The sequence below is a fragment of the Miscanthus floridulus genome, chromosome 10 (genome assembly GCF_019320115.1).
Source record: "Miscanthus floridulus cultivar M001 chromosome 10, ASM1932011v1, whole genome shotgun sequence".
Lineage (NCBI taxonomy): Eukaryota > Viridiplantae > Streptophyta > Magnoliopsida > Poales > Poaceae > Miscanthus > Miscanthus floridulus.
In genome coordinates this window covers 108,915,090-108,932,739 of record NC_089589.1, presented here as the reverse complement: position 1 = coordinate 108,932,739, position 17,650 = coordinate 108,915,090, and the positions used below count along the sequence as shown (strand labels likewise).

At 40.2% G+C, this 17,650-nt stretch overlaps 1 protein-coding gene across 15 annotated transcripts; it reads right to left on the bottom strand.

Moving 5' to 3' along the window:
* Window positions 1–843: 843 nt before the first annotated feature.
* Window positions 844–16,817, bottom strand: LOC136486951 (putative protein phosphatase 2C 76). 15 transcript variants are annotated; one of them, XM_066484044.1, is made up of 20 exons: window positions 16,403–16,815; window positions 15,242–15,491; window positions 15,033–15,142; window positions 14,812–14,946; window positions 12,475–12,748; window positions 11,647–12,017; window positions 8,594–8,670; window positions 8,243–8,390; window positions 7,823–8,003; window positions 6,875–7,100; window positions 5,388–5,816; window positions 5,150–5,207; window positions 4,946–5,033; window positions 3,742–3,813; window positions 3,152–3,235; window positions 2,897–3,040; window positions 2,091–2,169; window positions 1,709–1,791; window positions 1,548–1,624; window positions 844–1,328 (listed from the first exon to the last, which is right to left on the bottom strand). In XM_066484044.1, the coding sequence occupies exons 1-19, from the start codon at window positions 16,722–16,724 to the stop codon at window positions 1,594–1,596; spliced, it is 3,162 nt and encodes a 1,053-aa protein (XP_066340141.1). In that variant the 5' UTR covers window positions 16,725–16,815; the 3' UTR covers window positions 844–1,328; window positions 1,548–1,593. The 15 variants fall into 15 exon arrangements, 7 of the variants coding, with proteins under 7 accessions (XP_066340141.1, XP_066340137.1, XP_066340144.1 ...); XM_066484040.1 differs by having other exon boundaries at window positions 846–1,328; window positions 1,548–1,602; window positions 16,403–16,814; XM_066484041.1 differs by having other exon boundaries at window positions 847–1,328; window positions 1,548–1,602; window positions 8,594–8,667; window positions 16,403–16,814.
* Between the last annotated feature and the right edge of the window lie 833 nt (window positions 16,818–17,650).

Genomic DNA, 17,650 nt, shown 5'->3' with positions numbered 1-17,650 from the left:
TAGCTCTGCAACAGTTCTGACTTCTGAAGATACCGTGCACTGTTGGGAATGTGTTTGGCTAATCATGAAGCTGTGCTACAGTGCTATTCGATGGTATGGTAGCAAGTTGGAGTTCTGCTTCAATGAAGCCGCATGGAACATCAAACTTCAGAGACTGAATATGCTTTAAATTGTTTGGCTGGCTGAATATGCTTTAAATTGTTTGGAATGCTTTGTCGGTCTTGAAACTGAGACCTTGCACCCTCTAAAGTTTACTCTCTATCACATTAGATGTTTGGACATATGCATTGAGTATTAAATATAGACTAAAAAATAACTAATTACACACATTGTGACTAATTTGCGAAACGAATTTTTTAAGCCTAATTAGTCTATGATTTGACAATGTAGCGCTACAGTAAACATGTGCTAATGACGGATTAATTAGACTTAATAAATTCGTCTTACCACCTATGACCGGAAGATCCGGGTTCGAGTCGCGGTCTCCTCACATTGCATAGACCAGGCTTGCTACTAACATCCTTCCCCGGATCCCATACAGAACGAGGACTCTCCACGCTGGGCACACCGCCTTTAAATTCGTCTTACAAATTACTAAGGACTTTATAATTTGTTTTATTATTACTATCCAAACACTCCCATGTGACACCTAACGTGATATCTCTAAATTTTACTCCCTGAATTTAAACACCGCCTGAATGGTCCAGTAACAAGTTAGATGCAGTTCGGCAAACATGAATGCATCGATTCCATACTGTATGCGCAGTGCAGATTCTGGGCGACACCGCGACACCATGGTGCCTATGCACAACCAAGCGGCTGAACTAGGATGCTGAACAGATCTTTTACTCTCGTGACTTTTGGTTTTTTAAAACGCATGAGGTGTTGTACATTGTAGTAATTCAATAGGTGAGAACTGGAGAACAATATTAGCACCATTACATCCTAACTGGTCTTATATCCTGCCAATGCGATCAAGGGCGCTTTTGGTTGGTCCTAGAATCTATCTACGCTGCTGGTTCTCTTCACTATTTTCACCGTTACACAGCTGTCTCTGTTCCTTTCAGCCCTGTATCTACGCTGCTGGTTACACATGTACTTGCACATATGCTACTATCTATTGTTTCATGTTATATTCACAACATCTTATGACACAACCAGGTTGGTAATTACAAACGATTCACGAATTCCTCTGACCAAATGGATGCAGCTCAAACTTGGAAGGACTGAGTTAAAGATTCCTAGGTTAGATCACTAATCCCCTCTCCTTACGTTGGCTCCTGGAAGTAAGGATGATTTAGAGCTTCATCGACACTTAGCCGATCCTCCTGCAATATAGCATAGGTATTTATACCTTGGTGGTATAGGAACAGATCAAGTAAAAGAATGAAAAGGAATTGTAAAAATAAGAATGAGAACCATAACAGGATGCCACTATTATCTTCTTCTGTAGCCACTATTCGCCTTTTTAACCACATGAATTTTGATAGGGTTAAGAAATGTCAACTACTTAAGGAAATTTATGGAGCAGGGTTCAAGAAACTTACAGGATGCCACACAAGTAGCTGGCGTGCGAATCGCAGTGCCCATAAATTAGGAAAGCTGGAAAACATTAGCAATGCCACTGATGAAACTATTAGATATGAAAATGATGATGGTCCAAGTATTCTGGGGCAAAGAAAATGTGGACAAGAAAAGAAACACCAACCCAATCTTAAGAGGATCTCTGATCTTCACTTGATGTGCAAATGATTCTTCAGAGCATTTCCAAGAAGCTAACCCAAATTGACCCTTAAACAAAGTAAAAGAAAGCCATCATCAGCTGTCACATAGCCTTGAAACTTCAGCTATATACTATGGCAGATATGTAACGAGGGTTTCATGGGTTATCGATCAATGTTAAGGATAAGGAGCATAAAAAAGATCTGCCAAGAAAATACATCCTTTTTACAACATATGAATGTGGAAGTGAAACTACACAACAATGTGCCAATTTATCTTACATTTTTTAGAATAAGAGAAACACTGTGCACAATAAAATACAGTACGAGCATAAGTCACAGTAATAAGCAGATAATGGAGTTGCTGACCTGTTCTGGGCCACCACTGCCATGATGTTGTGAGGAAATCCCTGGGACTAAAATGCACAAGTCCATGTATGACCTCAACCTAACATCAGAACAGGAAATGAAGGAATATTATGGCAATCATTTTTTCTCTAGAAGAATATTCTACATATTCGTACTGCAGACCTATTTGGAACACCTCACTTCCTAATTTCATTTAATATAGCCAATTGACTATGATGGCTAGAGAGGATATGTCAATGCCATATCAACAGAGCAAACATCAATGTGTTAGGTTGCCTATATATGACACGAGCACCTAAATTTTGAAGTGTTCTGTTCACCTAAAAGGGAAGGCAGTAGACTTTATGATTTTCATCAGTACCAATAATTTGGGATACCCCAAGAACCATAGGAGAAATATGCAGTTCATAATACTACCTCCGTTCCATTTTATCTGGCGCACACGCATATCAAGATTCAAACTTTAAAAAATTTGACCAATAATTAGGCTAATAATTTTTAACTATTATAATACATATTTTATATGATCAGATTTATAAGGAATTATACTATCCAATGATTATAAGTTTATAAGAATAAATAATATAATATAAAGCAAATGAATAGTCAAAGTGTAATCTAAGAGACCGTGTCATTCTAACTTGCGCCAGATAAAATGGAACGGAGGGAGTACTTCATAAAAACTGAAATTTTCTGTGATGTTCTCAAGTTTGCTAAGAGAGTAAGAGAACAACAACTGCAAACTGTATCAGCTTTGCTAATCCAGATTTCACACACGCCCAGAGAGGAGATTAACATTGCCTCACTTGTATGCAAGCTCCTTTGTTTGTTCACTCCACCCTTCGAGACGCTGATCCATTAAAATACGTGTGCGGTCGCTTATCTGAAAAACATGGGGAGAACCCACCATCAACTCTAGCATGACAACTCCAACACTCCACATATCATACCTGTACATAGTAAAACGAGAACTTCAGTGAATCATAGTGCAGCTGTATGTCAAACACACTGGTACATACCAGAATTCGTAGAAGTAACAGAAGTGGGTAAAAGAGACATACTTAAGCCTTGCACTTTTTGATCCTTGAAACCAGTTTGAATTAAGGAGTGCCTCTGGAGGAGTGTACTCAAATGTCTGTTCAGATCTGGAGTTGCATTACAATTGGAATAGAATGGATCAAAACAAGTCAAAGTAGTGCCATGCAACCCATGTCTAATGCCACGTTCAAGAACAAGCACATCTGAAAATGTAGCAAGGAACACATTTTTCTATACACTGCCAAATATTAGATAAATACTGTTCAGTTACTTGATCTGGCTTAATCCTCGTTCATTTGAGTACAAAACCCTATTACCCAAAAGTTCAATAGTCCAGGATCAAACATGTCCATCAGGGAAGTTGATAAAGAAAGGACATAGTTCACAATTGACCATTGGCATGGGTGGCAGGGTGGGTAAATGAATAGGACAAAAAATTGACTTGGGAAAACCTAAATAATGAACCCTTGGACTTATTAAGAAATCCAGGTAAGATACCCTAAATTACTCCCGATCATAAATTGCATAATTCTACAACTCAAATCAAGATCATCCTAATTTTATGCTGCAGCTAAATACTGAAGGAAAGGGAAGGGAAGGAAAATGATCACACCGAGTAGGGCCTGAACCATAAAGATTCTTCAACGTGTAATCATCAATGGCACTGCCAAAGTCAATCAGACGCCTGTGTACAGGAAGTTGTTATTTATTAATAGAAGAAGAATGCAACACCTTTCTTATAATTTAAGACAGGCAACGGTGACTATTACAGTTTCAGAAAACGATGTCTCAAACTAGAATCGCAATTCACACACACACACACACAAAAAAGCAAGTGCGCGAAGGCACACGCAATCTAATTGTTCTAACCTCTATACTTAATGAAATTGAGACAAATTGTATAGAAAAATATTACTCAGTTGAATAGTTGAGAAACTGAGATCCAAGAAAAAACTAAAGCCAAAAATCAAATAAAAAAAATCTGTGATTTACAATTGATCTTATATTGATGTTGAGGTCTAAATTGATCTAACATGAAGTTACAAATTTCTCAAATAATTTGCTAATGTAATTTGAGGCAATGATGTGAATTGATGGGGTTATGGCCTGAGGACCAGGATAAGGGTGAAGCTGCTCTCATCGAGGTAAGGTTTGGTCCTGTCTCCTAACTGTTAGTAGATTTTAATCATGCCTAAACTTGGACTATTTCATATTTCTTTAAGAATAGGTCCCTTTCCATAAAGGGTGGCTTGAGCAGTCTGATCAAGGTTAAACGGGGGAAAGGAATCAACTACTACAGTTTCTGCTGCTGTTTCCTCACCTCTACGTGGCTCTAACACCGTAAACAATTAGTGATTGATCACATAACTTGACACTTAAGAATACAATCCTTGCTTTCCTATGAAACCATATCTAACTAAACCCAATTAAATAGGAAAGTAACAAATTATCTTGGCAACAGATCTCTTTATTTTAGAAGGTAACCCCTGCCATAATCCTACTGCTACAGTACACACTACTGTTCAGCATCCTTAAGTAAGACTTACGAGGCAGAGCAAGACTGAAATACATATGGGTTCAAATCTATATATACTCTGTTAACCTTAGACACTCAATATAGGGTGTTTCACAAAATTCTGTGGGGGGCAATTGGCTCAGCAGCTGGAGAAGTGCCTCTGCAAATAAAGTCAGCTACCCAATAATACATTTACAATATCTCAACAGCTAACTACCAATAATCATGAAACTCCTATGTAAAGATTAAACTTTGCCAAATTGTAAAAAGGACATGAGTGTAGGAACTTCTTGAATCCTACATGTTCAACTTATTTTGCTTTGCTTCAGATGGAACCTCTCTTAGACACTTTCCAGTCTCCATGTCCTCAAAGCAAATGATCATGTTCTCTTCCATGGCGTAAAATAAGCAATGTTAACATGACTAGTTAATAGAAATTGTCTACAGAAAAAGATTCAAGAACTATAAAAAACAAAGAAAGAATAGACAACAATATCATTTCTACCAGGTTTGATATCCCGGTGAGTGATATTACGATCATGGCAGGCCTTCAGTCCCATCAACTAGGAAAGGGGAAAAAAATAAAATAAGTTAGTATACTAAACCACCAATAAGAAGCAATTTGCAGAACAAGTGTTGCTCTTTTTATTTTTAGCCTGTTGATGGCAGCTTACATCTAGAAGAAACTAAAATGACTCCATAGCATTCAGTTCACAGGAGAACCAGAGTCAGCATAAACATACCAGCTGCCATAAGAGGTTTTGCATTTGGTTTTGCCCAGCTTTTGTTGTCCTTAACCAATGCCACCACTTCGATGGGTGCAGAACTTGAATATGTCTGACCGTCTCATTATTGTTGCCAGTGACTAACTTCGTTTCTTCGGCAGTATATATCAGTTTTGATAATGAGCGGCCTTCATTGTGATACACCAGCCAAATTTCCCTTGATTCTGATTCAAAAGATTCTATAAACCTAGCCACGTGCTTGAGTGGTTCCTCAGTAGCCAACATGTTCCTTTCTAAACGGATATCAGGATTGTATTGCATGTCCAATGAGATAGTCGATGATTCTGTCCTCAACAAACCTTCAAGAGTTCTGGAAGCATTTGAAAATAATTCCCCAAAGTATTTCTCACGCAATCCACTCAAGTAAGCCGCATTTCCCCTCTCCACCTGCAGTTTTCAATCAGGGCTTAAGACGGGACAATAAGGCTCTTCTAGCATCAGTACTGTTTCAAGGAAATCCTCTTTTATATGTTTGTTTTCTTTTAGCAAATATTTGCTTTGTGAATAACAAAGTAGTTCAAAATATAACAGATGTTCCAGGAAAAAAACAATCCAATGAGTCAAATGAATTGGAATTGAAAACAATTTTGTTTACTGCACACCTAACCTGACTAAGAATAAATCAGCTAGACACTGCAGAATCACAAATAACCTGAATTGTAATAAATCGACAATAATAATTATATGTTTTCTTCAGCAGTTTGCCAGTTTCCCAGCATCAGCAAGAAGTAGCTAAAAGAAATTGACAGGCTAGTTTCTGGACTGAACCACACCATTGAGTACCCTTTTGGGCAGAACAGATGTACTTTACTTCACATGTGATTTTTCTGTTAGTTTTTTTTACTGGTCAAGGAGCAACTCTTTCCCAAGTGAAGAAATGAGGCCTAGAGCTTACATGTCATGGCCACAAGCTTATTTGAAAGGTTTCTGTAGGATGCGACAAGCATATTTGAAAAGTTTCTGTAGGATGCCATAATTTTAAAGTTTTAAAGTTTTAAGGGCCAGACCAGAAGGGCCAGACCAGAAGGGCGGGCCTGGTGCAAGCGGTAGAGTCTTACTGCCTGTGACCGGAAGGTCCCGGGTTCGAGTCGCGGTCTCCTCGCATTGCACAGGCGAGGGTAAGGCTTGCCACTAACACCCTTCCCCAGACCCCGCACAGAGCGGGAGCTCTCTGCACTGGGTACGTCCTTTTTTTTAAGGGCCAGACCAAAGGTAATAAGCAAGGGCAGCTTGCCATACAACTGGCGAATGCTCCTCCCTACTGCATGCACGAGCAGGCTGAACTGCTAGATGTGGGCATATTTTTCAAGTTTATTACTGCTTAATGCATAAGAGTTAAGTTCTCTTCTTTAAACATATGTACTCTAATGCAGATGTGGTGCTTATGTAGGGAACCCCATATGGCAAAAAGCGATAAAGACAGGTGTTCAACTGATTTAATTTACCATTATGCGCTTTAGTATGAATAAATCACCATCTACTGTGCCTGAAACATGATCTTCATCAGATGACATTGTGTCTGAACTTGTGCAATTATACATCTCTGATTTAGATATAGTGGTAAAGTGTGGAGGCTCTTTATGAACATCTGCATCTTCAGAGCAATTCCAGTGAAATGCCAACCAGACTTCACCGTATGACCCACGATCAAATCTTCTCTTAAGCTTGTATCTGGACATGGTTAAAAAAGGAAATCTCCTTTTAGTGAATAAAAGACTTGTACTATTATCATGACACTGTACATTATGCCGAGCAATGTAGTTGAATAATGTAATGCACAATTGCACATGCACTATTAAATACAGGAGAACATCAAGCACATTCCAGGTAAGTTGCTGCAAAGGACCAAATCATTATCCCACAGCACATATCAACTATATGTCTATATCCTAATGCTTACAACTCATGAGACCAATAAAGCTCATCAGAAGTAGTCCATGCAATAACTCTTCCACTTTACTCAAGGATAGTCATTTCACAAATGTTAGTATGTTACACTGAGACAACAACAAATTTTCTGCCTTGCAGTTTACCCCTTAAACATGCCCCTCCATTTGGATATGTAGCTAATGTTTTGCATATCATCTGACAAGAAATTATTGCTATGTTTAATGGAACTAGAGAAATGTCAAAATGGCTCAAGGTTGCTTGACATGGAACCAAGTTTGACATTCATTTAACATCAATTTAAGCAAGTGAAAAGTCCAATGAATAGAAAACAACTAAAATAAAGAATCCAAACTTCAACATAAATTGGTGATATCCAGGTATGCTAAGTACAAATCATGATAAAACAAGGTACAAAAGGCTATCCAATTGAAAACATAGCAACTACCCAGGAAGTTTCCCTCAAAATAAGTATTCAGAATGTTCCTTGAGAAATGGAAAGGTACCTGAAATCTATTGTGTTGCCAAAGGAGTGTGAACCATTTGATTTGCTTCCATTATGCGGAAGGGAGTCAAGTAGACCAAAAAAATTTGCAAAAGCTTCAGGACCATTGCACCGCCCCATTTCGCCATCTTGATGACCAAGGTACAAGCAAAAGTGTCTGTCCTTGTATTTTTCAAGATTACCTGTATACAATGTAGAAGAGAACAACCAAAGTCATGAACAAGATAAAGACACTATCAAACAAGTCAATCATCACATCAGAATTTGGCAATTGACTGTTTCTAAAAGGTGCTCAGCGGTGTTGGACACCCCCCTCCCCACCACCACCACCACCACAGCACCACTACACACAGACACACACAAAAGAAAGGACTTATTTCTAAAAAGACCCACCCATGAGTATATAAAACAGGCAACTAACCATCAGAATATAAGACAGTCTCAGCTGGCATGTGATTGAAGTCTTCTTCACGCTGGTATGCTTCCGGTACCCTAAATATGTAGTCCATATCTTCATCCAGACTCTCGGATAAATAGAAACAACCAAGCTTCTTAGGTTTTGCTTCAACCTAATTTTAAAGTAAGCAAAGGAACCCAAATAGCATCATCCAACTCGTCACAAAAAAACAGAAACTGAACAAGAAATTATATACTAAATGAAACAGGTAATAACAACAAAGATGAACTCACATGGCATAAAATTGTATAATGCATTTGTATCGATTGGTAAATCTAACTCCCAAGATAAAAGATAACTATATTCCTCACTTACCAAGAACCTCTGGAACTTTATTGATGAACGCTTGAAATATCCCATGTCAATGACAGCTGAACTAGTGCCATCATCTGCTAGCCATATGAAAATACACGTAAGTAAAACCAAGTATAAGGAGTTCATGAACAACTGAATAACTCCTTGCCATCATCTAGCCACAAAATAACAACAACAACAACAACAACAACAACAAAGCCTTTAAGTCCCAAACAAGTTGGGGTAGGCTAGAGTTGAAACCCAGCAGAAGCAATCAAGGTTCAGGCACGTGAATAGCTATCTTCCAAGCACTCCTATCTAAGGCTAAGTCTTTGGGTATATTCCATCCTTTCAAATCTCCTTTTATTGCCTCTACCCAAGTCAACTTCGGTCTTCCTCTGCCTCTCTTAACGTTACTATCCTGGCTTAGGATTCCACTACGCACCGGTGCCTCTGGAGGTCTCCGTGGGACATGTCCAAACCATCTCAACCGGTGTTGGACAAGCTTTTCTTCAATTGGTGCTACCCCTAATCTATCACGTATATCATCGTTCCGAACTCGATCCCTTCTTGTATGACCGCAAATCCAACGCAACATACGCATTTCCGCGACACTTATCTGTTGAACATGTCGTCTTTTCGTGGGGCCAACATTCTGCACCATACAACATAGCAGGTCTAATCGCCGTCCTATAAAACTTGCCTTTTAGCTTCTGTGGTACCCTTTTGTCACATAGGACACCAGATGCTTGCCGCCACTTCATCCACCCTGCTTTGATTCTATGGCTAACATCTTCATCAATATCCCCGTCTCTCTGTAGCATTGATCCTAAATATCGAAAGGTATCCTTCCTAGGCACCACTTGACCTTCCAAACTAATATCTTCCTCCTCCCGAATAGTAGTGCCAAAGTCACATCTCATATACTCAGTTTTAGTTCTACTGAGTCTAAAACCTTTGGACTCCAAAGTCTCCCGCCATAACTCCAGTTTCTGATTCACTCCTGTTCGGCTTTCATCAACTAGCACTACATTGTCCGCGAAAAGCATACACCAAGGGATGTCCCCTTGTATGTCCCTTGTGACCTCATCCATCACTAAGGCAAACAAATAAGGGCTCAAAGCTGACCCTTGATGTAGTCCTATCCTAATCGGGAAGCCATCCGTGTCTCCATCACTTGTTCGAACTCTAGTCACAACATTGTTGTACATGTCCTTAATGAGCCCGACGTAATTCGTTGGGACTTTATGTTTGTCCAAAGCCCACCACATAACATTCCTTGGTATTTTATTATAAGCCTTCTCCAAGTCAATAAAAACCATGTGTAGGTCCATCTTCTTCTCCCTATACCGCTCCATAACTTGTCTTATTAAGAAAATGGCTTCCATGGTTGACCTTCCGGGCATGAAACCAAATTGGTTCATAGAGACCCGCGTTATTGCTCTCAAGCGATGCTCGATAACTCTCTCCCATAGCTTCATAGTATGACTCATCAACTTAATTCCCCGGTAATTAGTACAACTTTGAATATCCCCTTTATTCTTGTAGATCGGTACCAATATACTTCTCCACTCATCAGACATCTTGTTCGATCGAAAAATATGGTTAAACAGCTTGGTTAGCCATACTATAGCTATATCCCCGAGGCATCTCCACACCTCGATTGGGATACCATCCGGTCCCATCGCCTTACCTCCTTTCATCCTTTTCAACGCCTCTCTGACACCAGATTCTTGGATTCTCCGCACAAAGCGCCTATTGGTGTCATCAAAAGAGTCATCCAACTGAAAGGTTGTGTCCGTATTCTCACCATTGAACAATTTGTCAAAATACGCTTGCCATCGATGTCGGATCTCATCCTCCTTCACCAAGAGATGCTCCCTTTCATCCTTAATGCACTTAACTTGGTTGAAGTCCCTTGTCTTTCTCTCACGAACCCTAGCCATCCTATAAATGTCCTTCTCTCCTTCCTTCGTACTCAAATGTTCGTCAAGATCCTCGTACGCTCTACCATTTGCCACACTAACAGCTCGCTTTGCAGTCTTCTTTGCCACCTTGTACTTCTCTATGTTGTCCACACTCCTGTCATGGTACAAACGTCTATAGCACTCTTTCTTCTCCTTAATAGCCCTTTGGACTTCCTCGTTCCACCACCAAGTATCTTTAGCCTCGCCTCCACTTCCTTTGGTTACTCCACACACCTCTGAGGTCACCTTCCGAATGTTGGTTGCCATCTTCTCCCACATGTTGTTTATGTCCTCTTCTTCCTTCCAAGAGCCCTCTTTGATAACCCTTTCCCTGAATACCTCTGGCGTCTCCCCTTTCAGTTTCCACCACTTTGTTCTTTCAATCTTAACTTGTTTATCCCTACGGGCACGCACCTGAAAACGAAAGTCTGCCACCAAAAGCTTATGTTGAGAAACAACACACTCCCCTGGTATCACCTTGCAACCCAAGCATGCTCGTTTGTCCTTTCTTCTTGTGAGGACAAAGTCAATCTGGCTAGAGTGTTGTCCGCTACTGAAGGTCACTAGATGAGATTCTCTCTTTCTAAAGAAAGTGTTATCTAGCCACAAAATAAAATAAAATAAAATAAAATAAAATACATGTAAATAAAGGACAATGAGCTCAGAGGGGAGTTTGACCTCAACTTAAGGTGTACTATGTATAATGACATAGTCAAACGGGTAAACTAAGGAGCAAGGATTTACAGACATGGAAAGAAAATAGAAAAATACAGCAGCATGGCAGCAACAGAAGAGCGAAGAGGATACCAACACAGAATTATCATAGAAGGGGCATGAATGCTCTCCTGTGAAATATGGCATTCCTATAAAGATTGCCCCTATATTGCTAACAACAGGGAATTGGGTCAACTGACTACAATGTGACTTTGGATAGCAGAAAAAAGCAATGCGCAATATTAACAAATTGTTAGGGTCATTTGCAACAAGTAAAAACCAAATTATAAACAAATTCAATTATTATATAATTAAATAATATGGAAATGCACGAATTTATGGAGTGGTTACAAATACAATTAACAAAATACAGTCAATGATCAGTGAGACTACCAGGCTTCAGTCCATATGGAATATTCAACACTGGAGAAATAGATGTCTTGAGATCTTCTTCAAACTGGGACCAATCTTTTAATGTAGTACCAGTGCTACCAGGTGATCCCAATGGAACAATTACAGCAGCCACATTGTCTGTTGTGCCTTTCTGTAAAGCAACATGAACTAAATAATCTGCCAAATTATGTTGTGTCATAGCAGAAGATCCAAAATCATGTTTAACACGAAATTTAGCATGCAACATCAGGTCACAAACATCTTGCATAGTCATTTTCTCAAAGACCCCATCAGATGATGCAATAAGAAAAGTGTCATTTTCTGACAGAATCTGCCACCCTGTCAATTCAGGTGTTGATATTACACCATACCTGCAAAAACAATTAGAAGGATCACGTCAGCCTGTCCATCTAACTCTACTGAATGGAGAAATAGCATATTATATCAACATTTTAAGAAATTCCATCTTAGCATGGGACTAGCACTCTGCCTCAGGGGCGACTTATATCTGTTTTCAATCAATACCACATTATATATAACGGTTAACATGCAGATGCTCCTCGGTATTGAAATATGTTCCATTTTGGCTGTCGTGGAATTTAGAACTTCAGATATTATAAAGAGTCTTAATCTCTATTCCATCCCCCCATGCAAGTTATTACTCAACAGTTTCATTGTAGTACTCTTGAGGAAGGATGGCAGCTTTAGCCCCATGTAATTTTATTATATACAGATTTCTCAACAAGCAAACTGTAATACATGAACAAAACTGGGGAAGCAGCCAAGTGAGACAGAGATGGAGAGAAGGTCAATAGATTGCATGTTAACCTTTTGTATGGAATGTCACCAATAGCTCTTGATAGCGCTAGCTCACCATTAACTCGGTATACACCAGCCCACTCAAGAACATAACCACCAGCAGCCTCCACGCGGCTTCTCTCGTCTTCTCTATCAGGATGATGGTCCTTGGTCAACTCCCTTGCATGATACAATGGTCCATCATAATTTGCCAAAGCAAATTCCTCATGATTGATTGAGTTTCTCTTTCTTCTCCGTTTCCCTGATACAATGCAAGCCTTCATATTATTATTCACCCAAATCCCTACAACACAGGCTAATAAAATAAGGAAAATGAAATATACAAAGAAAAATGCATAACCTATATGTGATCATGATCACAAAAAAATATGACTTCGGATCATTTCTCCTTCCCTAAATCTATAATTAATGAAAAAATATTGAGCATACTGCTATGTCTTATATCCAATTCATGCACAAGCCAGTATTGGTTCTGGGTGATTGGTGATTGCAACCTAATCCCTCTGTTTGAAATTACAAGAAACAATTCGTTTGCTTCATTAGGACAAGACCTTGATCGACAATCTCTACCAATATGTGATACAAAATCATAATTGTAAGTATTTTTTCAATACAAATATAATAACATCAACTTTGTATTACAAAAATCATATATTGACAAAGATATTGTTGGCCAAAGGCTTGTCCTAATGAAAGAAAATGCGCCTTGTAATTTCAAACGGAGGGAGTGCAAATTGTTATCCATGACCAAGCTGAAATTATTCCACCATAAACTAAAACTGAGTATATGAGATGTGACTTCGGCACTACTACTCGGGAGGAGGAAGATGTTAGTTTGGAAGGTCAAGTGGTGCCTAGGAAGGATACCTTTCGATATTTAGGATCAATGTTACAGAGGGACGGGGATATTGATGAAGATGTTAGCCATAGAATCAAAGCAGGGTGGATGAAGTGGCGGCAAGCGTCTGGTGTCCTATGTGACAAAAGGGTACCACAGAAGCTAAAAGGCAAGTTTTATAGGACGGCGATTAGACCTGTTATGTTGTATGGTGCAGAATGTTGGCCTACGAAAAGACGACATATTCAACAGCTAAGTGTCGCGGAAATGCGTATGTTGCGTTGGATTTGCGGTCATACAAGAAGGGATCGAGTTCGGAACGATGATATACGTGAGAGATTAGGGGTAGCGCCAATTGAAGAAAAGCTTGTCCAACACCGGTTGAGATGGTTTGGACATGTGCAACGGAGACCTCCAGATGCACCGGTGCGTAGTGGAATCCTAAGTCAGGATAGTAACGTGAAGAGAGGCAGAGGAAGACCGAAGTTGACTTGGGTAGAGACAATAAAAGGAGACTTGAAAGGATGGAATATACCCAAAGACTTAGCCTTAGATAGGAGTGCTTGGAAGACAGCTATTCACGTGCCTGAACCTTGATTGCTTCTGTTGGGTTTCAACTCTAGCCTACCCCAACTTGTTTGGGACTTAAAGGCTTTGTTGTTGTTGTTGTTGTTGTTGTAAAGCATCTAAGCCAAGAACAAACTAGGTATCCAATAAAGGCAGCTAAGCAGTGTCACGTCATGGACCATTTCACCATAAATCGGTGCAAGTGCAGCTGATAACATAAAAGGATGTGACCTTTAGGCCTTATGATAGAATATGGTGCAGTGTTGGAGAGAATCTTGCACAGGAATAAGGTCATGCCGACAAAAAAATGCAGATGACGTCACAGTGCCCAGAAATACCCTATACAATGACTTGGATATGCACAGTTACCAGAATTAATAAGTAAATAGTAGTGTGATTTATCTTCGATGGCTTATGATGGTTGACTTTACATCAAAGCTCTTATGCACATTTTCCCCATGTTGCTAGAGCACAGTGGCATCTTGAACAGGAATATCAAATCCTAAACATGGGCAATCTTTTTCCACAACAGGTGGACCTGAATTTCATTACCTAAGAAATAAAATTATAGAGTCCTTGTTTATCAATCTCATACCTACTTACCACCTACTAACCATGAGAAGCTAACCAGACCACAACACAAAGGGCTCTGGCTGACTAAACAGGCAATCTGGACCCAGCCATGAAAACCATATCATATTCTTAGACTAAGACTCTTAAGAATGGGCTAATATTTACAATGCAGGCAAGGGCCAACAGTACCCTTTTATAACCTATATATTGTTGAAAGGAATATGACATCTAGAGATGAAGGGGAAGGGTCAAGGGAGGGAAGGAATAACATCGACAAAAATAAAACAAGAACCATCTAGTCAAGGTGAGTCAATATTCAACTCGGCTGGTACATCTGAAATTTAAAAAACTGAAGAATGAAACTTAACTATTTCGATGGTGCGAATCATATCCTTGTGAGCACAGAAAAGCTTTTGAATCTCCGACATTGGCTGCTATAATTTGTCCATCAGCTATCAAGACCACGGTCGCTGTTGAACCAGACTCAAAATTGTTCTGTAAAGCTTCCTGCATTGTACACGAAGAAGAATCCTTTTCTGACATATGAAGCTTTATTACAAAATTTAACTATACAGATGAAACATGAGACCTTCCTTGGAGAATGTTAAATCAATATCATGAACTGCCCTCATTAGTGATTCCTTCAGGATTTCCATGTGAAATGACCGGTCTAGAATAGCTGGCGATGTCCAACATGACCTGCAATTTTTCATCAGTTCAAAAGTTTGGTTACCATGAATCATTTGAACAATTATGCTACATATCAACGAAAACTGGCGTATGAAAAGAAAAACATACCTCTCTCCATGGTTGGATTGGTCATCCTTGTACAGATTAAATACATTATTAAGAATAGTAACTTCCCGATATGTCAGTTTCCCAGTAGATTTTCTGAACAGCATGGAGTATATTCCATCGAGAAGAAAATAAACATGGAGCAGGAAGTAATCCATAAAAAGCTTAGAAGCCATCTCACTAGCCTCAGCTCCATTATGACCATCAAATATTGCCACCACTCCCACATCAACTTCCTTAATCCTCATCTGCTCTGTAATATGTTAGTGGGTTAGCTAAGATAAATTAAAAACAAATAGAGTGCATGGAGCCAAACATTGAACTAGAGTAACTAAAATGCTTTTGAGAAATAACATTCTATTGAACTATCAATTGAGCGTGCAACAGCCATATGTAGCATGGCCAGGGTTTGAGGTGTGTCTCACCTAGCTGCCCTTGCGCCAATTGGAGGCTAGTCCTTGGAGTCTGGTATCTCTAGGTTGAGGTAATGTGTTTTTTTTTGTGTGTGTGTGTACAGGTTCTAAACTCCTTTCTTTCTTAATATAATGACATACTTATGTAGCTCTCTTGCGTATTCCAGCAAAAAACAACAGCAGCTATATGTCATCCCAAGGGATGACTGCATGAGGCACTCATCAGTCATTACCATTGCACAACCAGAAGTACGTAAACTATGTGACTGGTAGGCATAAGATGTTTTAACAAATTCAGAATGATGAAATAAAATCTATGGTGCATTGCTCTACAATGCCTCCGACAAATTCAGTGTTACAATTTGACACCCAGCTACCATGTGTGTCTTTGAACAGTAAACCTCCAGAACGCTTTTAGTGTTACTATCTGGAAATCAGCATCCAATTTGGACTTCAGTGCTTTCCATCTTATCAACCCCTTCGAATAAGATGTCAAGCAACATAAGGCAAATACAAGCACACTGAACTACAGCCTAAATTTGAGCTCTAGAAGATCATTTCGGCCTATATCTCTAGCTTGGTGCTAATGGCAAATAACTGTGTGGTGCTGCAGTATACTACTAGGCTAAAGCAACGACCCAGAAATCTAATTCAATTAAGTTCACAGAATCCCTCCAAGTCACTGGCTGATTTGAGCACTACAAACTGAAGCATCCAGTTCACGTTGTGAAGTTGGGAGTAAGTACAGTACCTACGAAGGGGATGCGGATGCCGAGGGCACAGACGGCGCGGTCCTCCTGGGACCGGCGGCGGCCGCGGTCGGCCGCCACGTGGCACCCCATCGGGGAGCTCTTGCCCCCGCCATCCCCCTGGTCGTCGTGCGGGGGGAGGGTCCAGCGCGGGCAGTGCGCGGACTGGAACACCGCGGGGGCGCCCCCCTCCCGGTACACGGCGAGGCACGTCGCCGACTCGGCCGCGCACCGCGGGAGCCGCGCGGGGAGCGCGTAGAGGATGAGGAGGAGGAGGAGCGGTAGGATGGGGAGGCCGCGGCGGCCGGAGACGGGCAAGGGCATCGGCGACGGAGAGTCGCCGGCGGAGGAGGAGAAATGGTGGGGCCGAGCTCAGAACGGTGTTTTGCTTCTTAATTTGTGATTTTTTTTTTTGAGAGAGGTTATATCTTGCACTCTCTCTCTCTTTTTTTTTGACAACTTTGCACTGTTCTTGCTTCGTTGTTCGTTCAGCACCCAGGCCGCACGTGATATTTCTCCGTCTCTTTACGTTTTGGTGAGTCTGGACGAAAAACTCGAAGCTCGTTAGCTCGCTTGGCTCGTGGCTGGCTTGACTCGGCTCGGCTCGGCTCGTTATCGTAACGAGTCGAGCCGAGCCAAGATTTTAGCTCGTTAGCTATAACGAGCCAACTCGAACCAGCTCGCGAGCCGCTCGCGAGCTAAACGAGCCAAGCTTTCAGGGAAAAAAGTATCATTTAAGATTGTTAGATGCATGAATACTGTAGTATTTTATTATACTTTTATATATATTAGCACATTTTAAATTTTTTATTCAATTTAAGGTTGTTAGATGCATTTCTTTTGTATTATTATTATTCTCAAACTTTAGATAAATGCAAATATTATATTTTGTGTATTTTTTTATACCTGGCTCGTGAGTTTAACGAGCCAGTTCGAGCTTTTAACGAGCCGAACCGAACTGGTTTTCTGGCTCGTTAGGATAACGAGCCAAGCCGAGCTAGCTCGTTATCTTAACGAGCCAGAACGAGCCGAGTCAAAACGAGCCGAGCCGGCCCGTTATCCAACCTTACTTCTATGCGAGATCCTTCTGCGCCCCGTTTTGATTCAAGGTATTGGGCCAAGAATTGGTGAATTAAGAGCATCTTAAAATCTAGTAAGGACCTGTTCGTTTGATCCTAAAATCAAAGAAAATTGAAGGGAGTTAAGGGAATTTTATAATTGATAAAGGCCTAAAGGATTTTTTTTAATCT